This window comes from Scyliorhinus torazame, chromosome 8, assembly GCF_047496885.1.
Source record: "Scyliorhinus torazame isolate Kashiwa2021f chromosome 8, sScyTor2.1, whole genome shotgun sequence".
NCBI lineage: Eukaryota > Metazoa > Chordata > Chondrichthyes > Carcharhiniformes > Scyliorhinidae > Scyliorhinus > Scyliorhinus torazame.
Genome location: NC_092714.1, coordinates 25,892,014 through 25,909,937, shown reverse-complemented (window position 1 = coordinate 25,909,937; position 17,924 = coordinate 25,892,014). Strand labels below are relative to the sequence as shown.

Here is a 17,924-nt window from a genome sequence, read left to right as displayed (position 1 = left end):
AACCTGCACATCTTTGACTGTGGGAGGAAACCGGAGCACCCGGAGGAAACCCATGCAGACACGGGGAGAACGTGCAGACTCCGCACAGACAGTGACCCAAGCCGGGAATCAAAACTAGGACACTGGAGCTGTGAAGCAACTGTGCTAACCACTGTGCTACTGAGCCGCCCACCAGGCCCATCCTTGTCCTTTTCCCCAACCATCTTGAATCTAATGGAGGTTTGATCACCATCTGCAAAATGTTCCCCCACTGATACTTCAACAATTTGTCTGGTTTCGATACCTGAAAAGTCCAGGACCTTGTAGGACCTTCTATCTGCTGCCTTTCAAAGTTCTCATGGAAGCGTTTTAAGAATTCTTCTCTCTCTAAACCTTTTACACTCATTAATTACCCCAGATAATGTTGGGGAAGTTGAAATCTACCGCTGCAACTACTCTATTACGTTTAAACTTCTCAGAAATTTGCCTACATATCAGCTCTTCTGTTTCTCTCGGACTGTTAAGGGGCTTATAGAACACACCCAGCGATGTGATTGCTCCGTTTTGGTTTTTAAGTGCTACTGCGTGGGTGGTACGATACTCAGACCCGCATTAACCTTGTATTTAGCAGACCCTTCTACGACACATAGTATGCATCTAAATTCTTGGACTCTGAGTTGAGAAGGGGGGAAAGAGGAGTATGAATGGCGTCAGCTGTGACTCGGGTGCCTTTGAGTCATGTGGTTGCGAGTTCCCGTCCTGCTCCAGTGATTTGAGCAGTGAAATCTGGACTGATTCTCCCGTGTGGTGCTGATGATGGAGGGGTGGTCTGCTCGTGGATGTCCCATCCTTCATGTGAGATGTCTATCCATTCAAATAGATTCGGCAGTCAACATCGCTAAAGTAGATTGTCCAGCTGAACTTTACGGGACCTTATTGTGCATTTCAGCTTTTCTTATATTTCAATTTCAAAAATACTTCATTAGCTGTGAAGCACTTGGAAGGGACATCCTGTATACAATACGACTGCCATAGTATCACACAATACATTAATTGTACTTGAAAATGTGGCAATTTCCAATTTATTTATTTTGACCAACAGTCCATGAACTGATGCAGAATAAAGTGGCAGAATTCGAGGGAGCTGCTCGTGGGCGGGAGTTACCTGGGTTTGTCAACTACAAAACGTTTGAGACAACAGTGAGGAAACAGATTGTTCAACTGCAACGTCCGGCCAATCAAACACTCAAGAAAGTTACAGGTAAGTGAACTAAACCTCCATTGTTTCATCAGGAACGGAATACAGAGCGTAAAAGTGTAAACACTTTTTTTCTGGGATCCTTCCCGTGCTGTTCCGACGATGGTACACCTGAAACATGTCTGAAGTCATTTGTTACCATATGTGGCAGGCTGAGACTCACTATTTGCTATTGAAGAGGTCATGTCAATCTCCTGGCAAGAGCGATGCTGTGTGAGCACGATGTCTGAAACATACGGTGGGGCACAGTGGTTATCACTTCTGCCTCACAGCCCCAGAGACCCGGGTACAATTCCGGCCTCGGGTGACTGTGCGGAGTCTGCTCGTTCTCCCCGTGTCTTCGTGGGTTTTCTTAGGGTGCTCCGGTTTCCTCCCACTGTGCAAAGATGTGCGGGTTAGGTGGGGTTGCGGGGATAGGGTGGTGAAGTGAGTCCAGGTAGAGTTGATGGAGAGGCAAATGCAGATAGTGTGGATGAATGTGGATCATACACAGCAGGGCGTGATGATCTGGGTCAGTGATAACTCCCAATCCCATGCCCTCAATTACTGTCAGCTAAACATAATGCAATATCAATAAAAACATCTAAACTCAGCTGGTCTTTAAAGATAACAGCTGAGACTTTCACAGCTGGTTGTGCCTGAATGTGAAGTTGGATTCGGGGATGGAAAGGAGCGTGCACAAAGGAAATTGGCCACCCAATCTTTTATTTCGAGCTTAGGATGTAGACACTTCTGGCTAGGCCAGCATTTATTGCCCATCCCTAAATGCCCTTGAGAAGATGGTGGTGAGTCACCTTCTTGAACCACTGCAGCCCATGTGGTGTAGGTACACTCACAGTGCTGTTAGGAAGGGAGTTCCCACTGTAATATAGTTCCAAGTCAGGGTGGTGTGTAACTTGGTGGGGTACTTAGGACGGCAGTGTGGTGCAATGGTTAGCACTGCAGCCTTGTGGCAGTGATGAACCGGATTTGATCCCGGCCCCGGGTCACTGTTCATGTGAGGTTTGCACATTCGCCCCTTGTGCGCGTGGGCCTCACCCCCACAACCCAAAGATGTGCAGGGTAAGTGGATTGGCCACGCTAAATTGCCCCTCAATTGGCAAAGAAAATGTTTAAACTTGGTGGGTTACTTGAAAGTGGTCATGTTCCCGTGTCTCTGCTGCCCTGGTCCATCTAAGTGGTAGAACGCGTGGATTTGGTAGGTGCTGTCAATGGAGCCATGGTGAGTTGCCACAGTTACAGAGAATGCGCCCTAATGCCACTTGTGCATTAGTGAGGGAGGGAGCGGGAGGTACTCAGCTTGCTCGGAGCAACAATCAGCGTCAGGTTGCCATTCCGCTCCGAGCCTTTTACCTTAATCTTTTACACTCCTGTCTTGCCCGACCTTCCGTCTCAGGCGGGGGAAATCCGAGTTGAGCAGTGCATCCCCGGGGTCTGGCTTCGGGCAGCACGGTAGCACAAATGGATAGCACTGTGGCTTCACAGCGCCAGGGTCCCAGGTTCGATTCCCCGCTGGGTCAATGTCTGTGCGGAATCTGCACGTTCTCCCCGTGTCTGTGTGGGTTTGCTCCGGGTGCTCACGTTTCCTCCCACAGTCCAAAGACGTGCAGGTTAGGTGGATTGGCCATGATAAAATTGCCCGTGTGACCAAAAAGATTCGGAGGGGTTATTGGGTTATGGGGATAGGATGGAAGTGAGGGCTTAAGTGGGTCAGTGCAGACTCGATGGGCCGAATGACCTCCTTCTGCACTGTATGTTCTATGTTCTATGAAGGTGAGATCTGTCAAAGGGAAGAAGCACAGCCACTTTTTTACAACACTAGCTTGGGGTGTGAGGGGAGTCTCGTCATTCTGTATGCAGGTTACCCAGGAGTTAGAAGAGGTTTTAATTCTTCTAAATCTTTCTGCGTAACTAGTGATATAACCCAGCCAGAACCATCCAAAAACAGGAAAGCAGATTACTACCTGAATGGTTGTAAATTGGGAGAGGGGAGTGTGCAGCGGGACCTGGGTGTCCTTGTGCATCATTCGCTGAAGGTAAGCATGCAGGTGCAGCAGGCGGTAAAGAAGGCTAATGGTATGTTGGCCTTCATTGCGAGAGGTTTTGAGTATAGAAGCAGGGTTGTGTTGCTGCATTTATACGGGGCCTTGGTGAGGCCACACTTGGAGTATTGTGTGCAGCTTTGGCCTCCTTCTCTGAGGAAGGATGTTCTTGCTCTCGAGGGAGTGCAGCGAAGGTTTAACTGACTGATTCCAGGGGTGGCGGGACTGTCATATGAGGAGAGATTGACTAGGTTGGGATTGTTCTCACTGGAGTTCAGAAGAATGAGGGGGGATCTCATAGAGACTTATAAAATTCTAACAGGATGAGACAAGGTAGATGCAGGAAAATGTTACCAATAATGGCTGTGTCCAGAACCAGGGGTCACAGTCTGAGGATTCAGGGTAAACCATTTCAGACAGACATAAGGAGACATTTCTTCACATAAGAGTGGTGAGCCTGTGGAATTCATTCCCACAGGAAGTAGCTGATACTGAAACTTTGAATATATTCAAGAGGCGGCTGGAAATAGCACTTGGGGAGAATGGGATCAAAGGCTATGGGGAGAAAGCAGGATTATGCGATTGAGTTGGATGATCAGCCATGATCGTGATGAATGGTGGAGCAGGCTCGAAGGGCCAAAAGGCCTCCTCCTGCTCTTATCTTCTATGTATATATGTATCCAAGGTTTTTGATTCAAATCAGATTTACCGGTGGTTCCCGGTACAGGACAATTGCCCAGGGAAAGTTTGCACTTTGGCAATTGCCTTGCAAACCTTACCTGTGAACTTTCAAAGAGGATTTTCCAGCACATTATCAGGGAATTGTCCCCCTCTGCCCCCACCACCACCTCCCCCCACCTTGGAGCTTGGAAGCTACAGCCCAGAGTATAAGGAAACGTGGTGATTAAGCGGGCTGCTTTGTTTTGGAATGGTTATACATCCGTGAGTGTTGTTGGGGCCGCACACATCCAGGCAAGTGGAGGGTATTCCATCACACTGCTGGCTTGTGCCTTGTGGATGACAGACGAGCTTTGGGGAGTCAGGAGGCGAGATCCTCTCTGCAGAATTCCTTGCCTCTGACCCGCTCTTGCAACAACAGTATTTATAGGGTTGGCCAGTTCAGTTTCTGGTCAATGGTAAAACCCGGGATATTGGTAGTGGGGGATTCAGCAATGGTAATGTCATTCGATGTCAAGGGAGCAATGGTTTGATTCTACCCTATTGGAGATGGCCATTGCCTGGCACTCGGGTAGTGCAAATATAACTTGCCACTTATCAGCTCAAGCCTGGACATTGTCCAGGTTTTGCTGCATTCCAGCTAGGACTACTTCAAATCAAACACTATGTAATCATCAGTGATTGTGAAGACCTGTTCTAATTTCACTCATGAATGTGTCATTTTTTTGTTCCCACTTTCTATCGTAGAAATTGTGCGAGGTGCTTTTCTGGAAGTCGCCGCCTACAATTTTAATGGAACCCCAAATCTCATGAGAGCTGCCAAGGTACCGCATAGATACTAATTCGTAGATTAAAAATGATCATTGTTTTCACCCCACAAACTTGAAGTAGAATTTAGCTAATGGAGTATCAAATACCACAGCCGTGGATTTGGGCAGAGGGAGCTGATTGTTCAACAAGACAGATGTGTTGCCAAAGATTTTTGTCTGTACCCAGTAGGACCAGCTCCAGAATACTGAATTTCAGACAAAATCAACAATTTGTACCAACAAGGAGGTCTGTTAGGTTGAAAGTTTATTCTGATTAGTCGAGGCATTGCCGTAGGGAAATCATTGGGGAACTATCGGCTCCTCAAGCTCCCTATTAATTCAGAAAAGGGACTAAGTTTGAACGTATTCCTTTGTTTTCAGAGTACCTCGTGGGTGAATTTATGTTCTAGAAAGAATTTAAAAACTAAAGCTTAATTGCTCATAAATTGGTTGTTAGTGTAGCTGTAAGCACGCCCAGGATTGTTCAGGAAGTGCTGCCCAATCACGGAATCACATCTAACAGGAGACATTTTGCTTTGCGTTTTATGAGCATGAGCTGGTTGAATACAGTCTGTACTCTGCCAATTACAAACAAGTGGAGGGACGTGTTGTTTGATTTCATCAACCAGCTTTTGTGTCTCCTTCTTCAGCACCATGTCGGTGATTTAAATGTCTAATTAGAGCCCTGTCCTCTGGTTGTCAGATTTGGGGTGTCAGACTTGCCGGGGCTGCAGACCGGGGCGGAGCCAGATGTCCTTGCCTTCGTCACGTTGATCGTCCAGAGGCATGTTCTGCTGGGGTGGTGGTTCCCAACCCCACCCAGCGCCTCGACATGGCTGGGGGACCTAATGGAGTTTCTGTAACTAGAGAAGGTCAAGTACATTGTGAGGTGATCGGTTGAGGGATTCTACCAGAGGTGGCGGCCATTCATTGGCTATTTTAAGGAATTAATCACTGTCAGTCTCTAGGGTGGGGGAAGGGGAGGGGGGAGGGGGCATTGAGAAGCGAGTGGATTGTGTGGGTTTGTGGTTTTTTTCCTGAATGTTGTGTCGGTGGATTTGTAAAAACCTACATTTTTTGTAATATTTGGTAAAATTGGAAAAACTTAAATAAAAGCATTGGGGAAAAAAAAGATTTGATCAACCAGTTTCCTGGATTTGCGGCGTACATACCTAGCATTGTAACGACATTAAATTCATACACAATGTTGCTCAATTGTGTGACAGGCAGAATATTTTTGGTCCAGACTCATATAATGCAGAATTGGCTACTTAAGGGCCTCACGCAAACATTGAAAGATAGAGAACAGGAGTTGGCCATTTGGCCTTTCGAGCCTTCTCCACCATTCAACATGATTATGGCTGGTCTTCTATCTTGACACCGTACTCCAGGGGCTGGATTCTCTATTTCCGAGACCAGGGACTGGGTTCTCTGATTTTGAGGCTATATCTGGAGCATGTATCTAGTCTTATGACCAAAAGTCAGCACCGCTGGGGGGCTAGCAGCCATGCACGTAAAGCCCCCCGCAGATACCTGCAGATACGGGTGGAGAATTGGCAGACCCATGGCCGTGCATGTGCACGGCGGCGACCTGCAGCGGTCGCGTCGTACAACATGGTGCCGTCCGCGTGCAGACCTGGCCTGCCAGGTAGTGCTCCCCCTGTAAACACCCTCGCCATCCCCGGACCACCCCCCACCAGTCCCCACAGCCCCTGCCGAAGCCCACCCGGCCAGCGGAACGGCCCCGCCCCCGACTGTGGCAACGCTGGACACAGTCCGCAGCCACCACGCGAGGTCCCCGAAAACTGTGACCACACGCGCCTCACCCCGTCGGGAAGTCAGACCATCGGGGGCAGAGCATTGAGTGTGGGCCTCAGGTGACATCCTGAGGCCGTCCCAATGGCGTGCGGCGTACTCAGCGCTGACGCCGTCTTTGAGGGGGCGGAGCGTCCGGAAAACGGCGCTGCCCCCGATTTCGGCGTCAAAACGGATTCTCCGGCCAATCACCGAATGCGATTTTGGCGTCGGCAATCGGAGACTCCAGCCCCAGCTCCCTCCCCGTTCCCCTTTGCATCTTCAGAGTCTTTCCTTCTGAAATATATTCAGTTGGGGTGAGGGCTGGTGGGTAACACCAGGCGGCACTCGCCCCAGCCTGCATAAAATTGAGGGCAGCTTGGGGGGGGTCAGCAGGATGGTGGGAAAAGCCAGCCAGTAATTTTCCAGTGCCCCCCCCCCCACCCCCTCCCCACTCCAACCTCCCACCCTCCACAACCCTTCAGCAAACCTGCCAGCAGGCGCTCATGAAATTTTGCCCATAAGAATCGTAGAATCCCTCCAGTGCAGGAGGAGGCGATTCGGCCCATCAAGTCTGCACTGACCCTCTGAAAGAGCATTCTACCTAGGCCCACTCCACTGCCCTATCCCTATAACCCCGCACAATGATCATGGCCAATCCAACGAACCTGTACGTCTTTGGAGTTCCTCCAGTCCTTTGAGCCCTTTCAATCAGACTACAGCAGAATTGCATTTGAACATAATTTCATTTTAAGAGTATGCGTTTTGGCTCTATTCTCCTTGCTAGACCAAACAGGGTTTCTCTTTTAACCAGCTGCAACACCTCGAGCAAATTGCTCCTTTGGTCATAGAAAGCAAAGAAATAAAAGCCTAGTCTACGCATCCTAGCCTCCTAATTTAACCCTTTCGCCCTTGGTGTTATTCCGTTGAACAAGTGCATTGTGCAGCCCAATGACAGAGACAAAATTGAGACTCCTGCACATATCAAATCCGAGGCTGAGGGTTCCAGTTTTGGTAATGTCTTCTTTTATTGCCAGGTAAAGACGGAAGACCTAAAAAAACACCAGGAAAGTCTGGCAGAAGCGCAGCTGCAAATTCAATTTAAGATTGAAAATATGGTGTATTCGCAAGACTGCATCTACAGCCAGAAACTCAACAAAGCAAAGTTCAAAAAGGAAGAGTCAGAGGAGAGCAAAAACGGTCACCAATCAAAACGCTTCGGATTTGAATCTGTGCCTGCCAATGGCGCCACTGTTGAAGTAATGACAATGCATCTGAAAACGTACTACAAGGTGGGTTCAGAATCCTTCTGAATGGGGAGAAAGAGATATCCTTATGGATTGTAAGGAATTAAAACAGAAAGAATAAAAGATTATGTTAGTGCATTCGCTCCCAGGAGCTGATGTCTCATCAACATGTTCACACTGACAAGAGACCGTTCAGGTGCTGTCACTGTGGGACTGGGTTCAGGCGATGATCTGACCTCACTGTACATCAGCACAGTCACACTGGGGAGAGGCAGTTCACCTGCTCTGAGTGTGGTGAGGGATTCACTCAGACATCCCACCTGTTGGTATACCGACGCACTCACACTGGGGAGAGGCCATTTATTTGCTCCGCGTGTGGGAAGGGATTTGCTACTTCACCCCATTTGCAGACACACCAGCGCAGTCACACTGGGGAGAGGCCGTTCACCTGCACCCAATATGGGAAGGGATTCACTTGGTGATCCCACCTGCTGACACACCAGCGAATTCACACTGGGGAGAGGCCGTTGGTTTGTTCCACATGTCGGAAGGGATTTGCTCGCTCATCCAACATGCAGAGACACTGGCGAGTTCACACTGACGAGAGATCGTATAAATGCCCAGACTGCGGGAAGTGCTATGAAAGCTCTGGCTTTAATTGGAATTCCCATTGACAGCAGCGAGAACAGAGAATCCCGGCGACAGTGAATGCCGTGCCACCTCCCGCTGCTGAGAAACATGTGGCTGGGAGGCCGGGGAATCCAGCCCCTTGTCTTGGGTTTATCCTGAGTCAATGTGGGAGGTGAATATACTCACAGCTTCATCTGCCCCATCATTGTAACCAGCCTAAACCCTGTTCGTCGGCTTGATTTCTGACCTTCCGCCAAGGTAATGGCAGTAGAGAAGGAGAAGCTCTAGGAGGATTATACAGTTCCACAGGGATTATTCATCATCCGCCTACTTCTCCTCCCACTCAAACACTCCTAATAGTTTAAACTTTATCCTTGTGACAAAAGGCTTCTGCACAATGATCATAGAATTTACAGTGCAGAAGGGAGACCATTCAGCCCATCGAGTCTGCACCGACCCCTGGAAAAGAGCACCCCACTTAAGCCCCACACCTCCACCCTATCCCCTTTATCCCCATCACCCCACCCAACCTTTTTGGACACTAAGGGCAATTTAGCATGGCCAATCCACCTAACCTGCACATCTTTGGACTGTGGGAGGAAACCGGAGCACCCGAAGAAAGCCCCCGCAGACACGGGGAGAACGTGCAGACTCCGCACAGACAGTGACCCAAGCCAAGAATCGAACCTGGGACCCTGGAGCTGTGAAGCAAGCAACTGTGCTAACTAATTAAAAGCAAATTTACTGAGGATGCTGGAATCTGAAACGAAAGAAAAAATGCTGGAAAATCTCAGCAGGTCTGGCAGCATCTGTAGGGAGAGAAAAGAGCTAACGTTTCGAGTCCGATGACGCTTTTGACAAAGAGTGCTAACTATTATGCTACCATGCTGCCCAAAGAGAACATAAAATTTCAAATGCACTTTGTTATTGGCTCAAATTGTATTTCACTGGCTATTTATTTTTGAAGTTTGGAGTATTGGTGTCCAACAGCCACCAAGTCCCAGCCACCTTTTCACTAAGGAGTTGATGATCCAATCAAAATTACAGTTTGTCCTTTGGTATAATGTTCCTTTACTTCCTACTCTGAAGATGTTGACTCACAGAGGTACAGTTCCACAGGGATTATTCATCATCCGCCTACTTCTCCTCCCACTCAAACACAAAGTTGAATGTTGTTGGCTGTGGGGGGAGCCCCCCATGGTGGACAGAAAGCTCAGGCCGACTCCGCCTTGGGCCATTTCTGGGAGCTCCGGACTGATTCAGTGGCCGTTGGACATTTATCGGTTTGCGTCGGATTTCACAACCCTTTAAAGGGCAGACATCGTGTTTCCAAGAGATGCCGGCCAATCGGAGAGCCAGCAGCTCTTCAGCCTCAGAAGCATCACCGGGAGCGGCAGCCACTGCTGGAACTACACCTGGCCTGAAGCAGCATCGGAGCCTTGGGGCGGCATGGTGGCAGGGATTAGCACTGCTGCCTCGCAGCACCAGGGACGCGGGTTCATTTCCGGACTTGGGTCACTGTCTGTGTGGAGTTTGCACGTTCTCCCTGTATCTGCGTGCGTTTCCTCCGGGTGCTCCGGTTTCCTCCCACAGTCCAAAGATGTGCAGTTTAGGTGGATTGCTAAATTCCCCGAAGTATCCAAAGGCTAGGTGGGGATACGGAGGGGCCATGGTCTGGGTAGGGTCCTCTCTTTCAGAGGGTCGGTGTAGGTTTGATGGGCCAAATGGCCTACTTCTGCACTGTAGGGATTCTATGACCCAGGTAGGTGGGATCAGTGTCATCAAATTTTGTCACTGGGTTGGGGATAGGGGGCCTCTAAGGATCACAGGGTGCATCCCCAAGATCGCAGGGATACCAGGTATTACTGGATTGTCTCCCAACATACTGGAGGCAACCAGAAAACCCTGACCCAGCTAAAAGTAGCCAACTCAGCACAGTGCCAAGGTCCAAATATCTGCAGCCTTCCTCGTCTATAGGAGCTGGAGAATGTACTGGAGTTAATTTGCAAGGAAGTTCATGTTTCCACCTGTTCTTTTTCCTCAGATTGCAACCGATCGACTGGCTAACCAGATTCCCTTGATCATAGGCTATTACATTCTGCAAGAGTTTGCCTCCAAGTTACAGGTTGAGATGCTTCAGATTCTTCAGGAGAAGGATCACATTGACGAGTATCTCCATGAAGAGAGAAACACCGCTGAGAAAAGGAAGAACCTCAAAAACAGATTGGCGCGGCTGACACAAGCCCAGGATCACCTGGCCAAGTTTTGTTGAGAGTCGTCGGAAATCGAGAAGCTTGCCAGATTTCACCTAGCTCTCTTTCAAGTTGGAATGGTAAAGCTGAGAGCTGAAAAGCATTATTACGGAGAGTAATCCCACTTCCCCATCAGAAGACATAGCGGTGAGGATCCTTTAGAGTCTCACTTTAATATGCATTTCTCGAGGTACCCGAGGTGTTGGGACTTATCCCCTTCGCCTCGGAGATCTCGGGCGAGCGCCGTTTGGCACTGGTCTCCACAAACGGGGACCAGACGGAAAGGCATTCGTGGAGGTCTCCCAAGAGGATCGGAGGCCACCAGATGGAGGGCCTTTACAGGGTGGTACCCTGTGTCATGTGAGAGTACCTTTAAGCAATGGGTGTTTATTACTGCAGTGATGTCAGAGAGTGGGTGGAGCTGGGCTGTCTGTCAGCATTTTACTTTTGTTTTAGTCTGTTTGCTGCAGGGTGTGTTTTAGTTTCATTTTCAGAGCTGGATAGCTGCAGTCACAGCCAGAAGGTGTATTAGAGTCTATTTCTGTAAGCTAAAGACTGTAAATCAATCTTGGTGATTTAAAACTAATAACAGTAGTGACTTTAACCTGATGTGCTTCTGGTGAAAGATGTTTTAAGTCTTATGAATGTTAAAAGGAAAGCTTAAAGGATTACTTAGTGTTGTATTCTTTGGGGGTTGTATTTGAATTGATGGTTGCTAAGATGTTCACTGTATGTTTTATAAAGGTTAACTTGAGTTCATAGAATAAACATTGTTTTGCTTTAAAAGATACGTTTCCATTTCTGCTGTACCACACCTGTAGAGTGGGCCGTGTGCTCCCCATACCACAATCTATTAAAAGTTGTGGGTCAGGTGAACTCCATGATGCACTTTGGGGTTCTCTAAACCCTGGCCCATAACACCTGGCACTGGCAGCCCAGCACCCTGGCAGTGCCAACCTTGCTCGCTGACATTGCCACCTGGGTGCCAGCCTGGCACTGCCAAGGTGCCCAGGTGACACTGCCAGCTGGGGGGGCGGGGGCTGTGGGGAGGGGAGGGGATCCTCCCATAGTGTGTTGGGGCTTGGAGGGGGTCAGGGGCCGCATCGGGGTCTCATAAATCTCTCGTTATACTGAGGAGTTCCGGCAATAATACGGGACGGGAATTGAACCGGCGCTGCTGGCATTGTTCTGCATTACAAGCCAGCGATTTAGCCCTCTGTGCTAAACCAGCCCCATGTGTAGAAAGTGTAAGGCAGGTGTAGAAAACAAGGTTGGGGCTCTGTGCAGCTTCGGCCGCACGTTCCCCACTGAGGCCCCTTATTTATCGCGAGTGCCGTTTTATCGCCATGTGTTTCTCAGGGAACAGCAGCAAGGCGCACTCGCTGTGGGACCTTGTTCCCATTTAGTTGAATAGCGCCCAGCATCAGCAAACTGACCCATCATGAATAGAAGCATTTTCAGGAGAAGGTGGGGGAAGGGAAGAGAATGAGCCACACCAAAACCATCTTTCTCAACATATCTCTTGATATATTTTTAAATAAAGACTAATTTTAAATAGTCGTTTGCTGGTACAGGACTTAAGTATTGCTGAACAAAATAGCTATTTTTTATTGGAGCTTTACGGTTTGCACTCACTGCAAATCCCAAGTATAACGAATGTAAAGTGAACGGCAATTTATTCAGTCAAACTCAACATATTTTTCTCTCTGCTGTGAATTGCCTCCCTTTATATCATCGTTTCTTTTTGTATCCTCACAACCTTCGCGCGTTTGAAAGGAAAGAATCAGCTTCAAGTTTTAATGCCTTCGAAAATGCACCAATTGGCAGAGGTTGTTCTACTTTCTTGTTAACTATTGTTCATTAAAAGAATGGAAATGTCAAAGATGTGTTGAGTCTTATTTCTAAGTGGAGGGAGAACCCATGTGGATGAGGTGTATGTTTTCATACCAATCGTCCGTGTAACCCCAAGAGAAATGCAGAACCACCATCTTGGAAGCCATAATGTTGGCAATGTACGGACAACTGGCTCAAAAGAAATGCAGGTATCAGCAGTAATAGCAACAATCAGAAAAAGTCACCACACGTTCCCTGACACAGTCTGCAGTGGGTTTATCATTGCTGGCCATACCCGTGGTTAATTGTGGGGGGGGGGGGGGGGGGGGGGATGGGGGAAATCCAACAACAGAAAATGCTCATTGACACAGGTTTGGCAGTGATCTTCGTTCACTTGGAGGGTTCACCATGCGGGGAAGCCCAACAGCTGCCTCAAGGCGACCCAGTGAGTGGGTGGGGAGGCACACAATATGGGTCTGCTCTGCCTTGGAGTAGGCCTGGTCGGGCCTCCACGTGGATTCTTCCTTCCATCCTCCGGTAGGGACGGGCCCTGGCAGTAATTGCTGACCCTAAAGCTACCACTGGAGGGATTAACCCTCTGGTCGCCAGGGCCTTCCCACCTGGGCATTGCAGAAAAGTGGTTTCTTTTCCTCCTCTCCTTGTAGTCTCAGCAGGAAAAACACCTCGCCCCACCCCGCTCTCTCAAAACTGTCACCAGGTTGGTCTGCCCAATGCAGAAGAAACCCCAGTGTGAGCAGAAAATTCAGTACAACTGAGTTGAAAGAAGCACAAATGAAAGTGCTTTATCCAGAAGGAGTGGTTGAGGCCATGGAGGGTGAGAAGAGAGGGGGTAACGGGGCAGGTATTACACCTGCAAATGCATGAGAAGGTGTGATGGGATGGGGTGCATTGTTGTGGATGATGGGAGTGGAACAGGGTGTGGAGGGAACAGGTCCCTTCGGAATGTTGGTGGGAGGTGAAGGAGGATGTGTTTGTCAGAGAGATCTAGGTGTACAGGTCCACAGGTCACTGAAAGGGGCAACACAGTTGGAGAAGGTAGTTAAGAAGGCATACAGCATGCTTGCCTTCATTGGCCGGGGCATTGAGTATAAAAATTGGCAAGACATGTTGCAGCTGTATAGAACCTTAGTTAGGCCACACTTGGAGTATATTATTCAATTCTGGTCACCACACTACCAGCAGGATGTGGAGGCTTGAGAGAGGGTGCAGAAGATATTTACCAGGATGTTGCCTGGTTTGGAGGGCATTAGCTATGATGAGAGGTTGAATAAACTCGGTTTGTTCTCACTGGAACGACGGAGGTTGAGGGGTGACCTGGTAAGAGGTCTACAAAATTATGAGGGGCATAGACAGAGTGGATCGTCAGAGACTTTTTCCCAGGGTAGAGGGGTCAATTACTAGGGGGCATATGTTTATGGTGCGAGGGGCAAGGTTTAGAGGAGATGTACGAGGCAGGTTTTTTTACACAGAGGGTAGTGGGTGCCTGGAACTCGCTGCCGGAGGAGGTGGTTTCATAGATTATCATCGAATTTACAGTGCAGAAGGAGGCCATTCGGCCCATCGAGTCTGAACCGGCTCTTGGAAAGAGCACGCTACCCAAGGTCAACACCTCCACCCTATCCCCATAACCCAGTAACCCCACCCAACACTGAGGGCAATTTTGGACACTTAAGGGCAATTTATCACGGCCAATCCACCGAACCTGCACATCTTTGGACTGTGGGAGGAAACCGGAGTATCCGGAGAAAACCCACGAACACACAGGGAGAACGTGCAGACTCCGCACAGACAGTGACCCATGCCGGGAATCGAACCTGGGACCTTGGAGCTGTGAAGCAATTGTGCTAACCACCATGCTACCGTGCTGCCCATTTCACAGAGACATGGCTCGCCCCTGCCTCACCGGACTGCGCCATACAAACTGAAGGCTTTTTAATACACCGGACGGACTGGACGTTGTCACCAGGCAATGCAAAGGATGAAGGGGTTTGCCTCCTCATCAACTGCACCTGGTGCTCGGATGTGGCGATAGGGTGGAGGTGTGGGCTTGGGTAGGGTGCTCTTTCAAGGAGCCGGTGCAGACTCAATGGGCCGAATGGCCTCCTTCTGCACTGTAAATTCAATGAAACAGAGCATAAAGCAGTCTCTTCCCTCTGAGAGGTGAGTTTAGCGTTAAGTTCGTCCAGCTTGTTTCCGATCGCTTGGACGTTTGCCAAGAGTATGCTGAGGAGAGGAGACTTTAAGCCGTGTTGCTTTTGTCTCACCTGCAGACCATCGCATCTCCCGCAATTCCTTGATTGGCAGCTGCTTCTGGATGGTCCTGGGAGAGGTCTGACATTGTGGAAGGTAGGTGGTTGTGTCTGGCAGGGTGCTGGGTGCTGGTTGCAATTTTGATGTTTGCAATCCGGTCAGGCAAGGATTGGTCTACCTTGCAGCATGTTTGGGTCCTCGTGCGGGTTCTCCGCCTTTTATGCGGTCTTTAATCCGGGTTTGGGTCGCAGACAGGGGCTTCCTGGGTCAGGTTGCGCCGGGTCCCGTGTTCTGCTCCAGCGTTGGTGGTCTGGTCCGGCGTTCCTGGAGTTGGGCCTTGAAGTAGGCCTGGTCGGGCCTCCACATTCTTCCTTCCATCCTCCGGTAAGTCGGGTCGCTGGGCGGGCCTCTCCAGGTTGGGTCGGGCTGAGTCTTGTGGTCAGGGGCTGGGTTGGGTGCTCCGGCAGCTAGATCGGGTGATCCGGGGGCTGGCGTCGGTTCTCAGGCCGGGTCGGGCTCTCCGAGGGCCGGGTCAGATCCAAATCGAGGTTGTGGTCAGACCTCCAGTTTGGGCCTCTTCAACTTCCAGGTCGATGGTTGTAGGCATCCTGCCGGGTCGGGTCATCTGATCCAGTCCTGCTTCAAGAAGACCACCATCATACCAGTGCCAAAGAAGAACTAGGCAACGTGCCTCAAAGACTATTGTCTAGTGGCCTTGACATCGATCATTGTAACGTTCTTCGAGAGGTTGGTCATGCGACGCATTAACTCCATACTCCCAGAATACCTTGATCCACTGTAGTTCGCATACCGCCACAACCGGTCCACAGCAGACGCTATCTCCCTGGCCCTACATTCATCCCTGGAGCATCATGACAAAAAGAACTCCTACGTCAGAGCCCTATTCATTCACAGCTCCGCCTCCAACATCATTATCCCAGCCAAGCGCTTGTCAAAACTCCAAATCCAAGGACTTACCTCTGCAACTGGATCCTCGACTTCCTGACCCATAGACCACAATCAGCAAGGATAAATAACAACACCTCCTCCACGATAGTCCTCAACACTGGCGCCCCACAAGTACTTATCCCCCTGTTATGCTCCCTATAATTTGGGTCCAATTCCATCTACAACTTTGCTGATGACACAACGGTAGTGGATCGGATCTCGAACAACGATGAGTCAACGCACAGGAGGGAGATAGAGAACCTAGTGGCATGGTGTAACGACAATCTCTCCCTCAACGCCAGCAAAACTAAGCAGCTAGTTATTGACTTTAGGAAATGAAGTATCGGCTGGAGATTCAGCCTGGATTGAAATGGGAGCAGAGGCCTGGGTGGAGGCTCGATTCGGGGTTGTTGGCAGATTGAGGGTTTTGCGATAAAGTGTGGGCTGTGGTTAAAGATTATGTCGAATTGAACCAAAACGGGGAGGTATCGGCGGCCACATTCTGGGAAGCACGAAACGCGGTGGTCCAGGGGGGAGATTATCTTGTACATGGCACATGCGGATAGGGAAAGGAGGGAGGAAAATGAATGGCTAATGAACAAGATAGTTGAGATAGATAGGGCGTGCTTGAGGGCGCCCACCACGGAGGGATTGGTGGGGAAGAAACAATTGCAGGGGCAATTCAATAGGTTGACGACGGAGAGGGCAGCAGGACAGCTGCATAGGGCAAGAGTGGTGCCGTATGAATACGGGGAGAAGGCAAATCAAATGTTAGCACACCAGCTACGAAGGCAGGCCTCGTCCAGGGAAATATTGAAGGTACAGACTGGGGCAGGGGTGTGGGGGCGGAGCTGGGGAAGATAAATAAAGCATTTCGGGATTATTAGAAGGAGCTATACAGGGTGGACCTGTGGGGTGAAGAGGGGGACACGGGACGGTTTTTAGATGAACTGAAGTTTCCACAGTTGAAGAGGCAGGTACTAGAGGAGCCCTTGGGGCTGAGGGAGTTATTGGACAGTATAAGGGGTATGAAGTCGGGGAATGTCCCGGGGCCTGATGATTACCCGGCGGAATTCTATAAGGAGTCTGTGACGCACCTGGCACCACATCTCTTGGGGGTGTTTAATGAGGTGTTGGAGAAGGGGGAGCTGCCGGAGACAATGATGCAGGCAACAATCACATTGATACCAAATAAGGGAAAAGACCCGTTGGAATGTGGGTCAATTAGGCCATATCTCTGCTGTGAAAGTGCTGGCTAAAGTTGGTGGCGGGAAGGATGGAAAGTTGTGTCCCGGGGGTGGTCGCGGAGGCCAGACAGGTTTCGCAAAGTGCAGGCAGCTTTCTAGGAATATAATGAGGCAGTTAAACGTGATCGTGACCCCGCTGGGAGCCCAGGTACCCGAGGTAGTGGTGTCCATGGTTGCAGAGAAGGCATTTGACCGGGTGGAGTGGCGATACCTGTTTGAAGTCCTGGGAAGGTTTGGGTTTGGGCCGAAGTCTGTGGCTTGTACGTGGCACATATGGCGAGTGTGCAGACCAACGACATGGCCTCACAAATCTTTGAACTGCACAGGGGAACAAGGCAGGGGTGCCCCCTGTCGCTGCTGTTGTTTGCACTAGCGATAGAGCCTCTGGCATTGGCTCTTAAGGCATCAACAGAGTGGCGAGGGATTACGGGGGGATGAAGGGAGCATTGGGTATCGCTATGCACGGATATATGTTTCGGACCCGCTGCAGACATAGAGAGCATCCTGGGCCTATTGGGGAATTTGGGGCGTTCCCGGGATAGAAGCTTACTGTCGGGGAAAGTGAAGTGCTCCCGGTGAACGGGTTGGGTCGGAGAGCCAATCTAGGGAGGGGGGGGAGGGGGGGGGAGATTGTATGTATAATATAATAATAATCGTTTATTGTCACGAGTAGGCTTCGATTAAGTTACTGTAAAAAGACCCTAGTCGCCACATTCCGGCACCTGTTCGGGGAGGCTGGTACGGGAATTGAACTCACGGTGCTGGCCTTGTTCTGCATTACAAGTCAGCTGTTTAGCCCACTGTGCTAAACCAGCCCCTTTTCGGAAGTGGAGAGAAGAGGGGCTGGTTAAGGTGAGGGATCTGCACCTAGACGAGGGGTTTTCCAGGTATCGAGGAACTGAAGAAGAGCGTAGAGCTCACTAGAGGAAGTGAGTT

The 17,924-nt window shown here is 49.8% G+C and overlaps 2 protein-coding genes across 2 annotated transcripts in view; one reads left to right on the top strand and one right to left on the bottom strand.

The window, feature by feature from the left end:
- The window catches only part of LOC140427695 (interferon-induced GTP-binding protein Mx3-like), a 51,865-nt gene extending 40,390 nt beyond the window's left edge, over positions 1-11,475 (top strand). The window contains exons 10-13 of the mRNA XM_072513204.1: positions 1,082-1,240; positions 4,705-4,781; positions 7,598-7,852; positions 10,482-11,475. Coding sequence (XP_072369305.1) covers positions 1,082-1,240; positions 4,705-4,781; positions 7,598-7,852; positions 10,482-10,709 — 719 coding nt within the window. The 3' untranslated portion in view covers positions 10,710-11,475. The remainder of the gene's footprint in view (positions 1-1,081; positions 1,241-4,704; positions 4,782-7,597; positions 7,853-10,481) is intronic.
- LOC140427694 (interferon-induced GTP-binding protein Mx3-like) overlaps positions 1-17,924 on the bottom strand; it is a 115,250-nt gene that overhangs the window by 84,729 nt on the left and 12,597 nt on the right. The window lies entirely within an intron of this gene.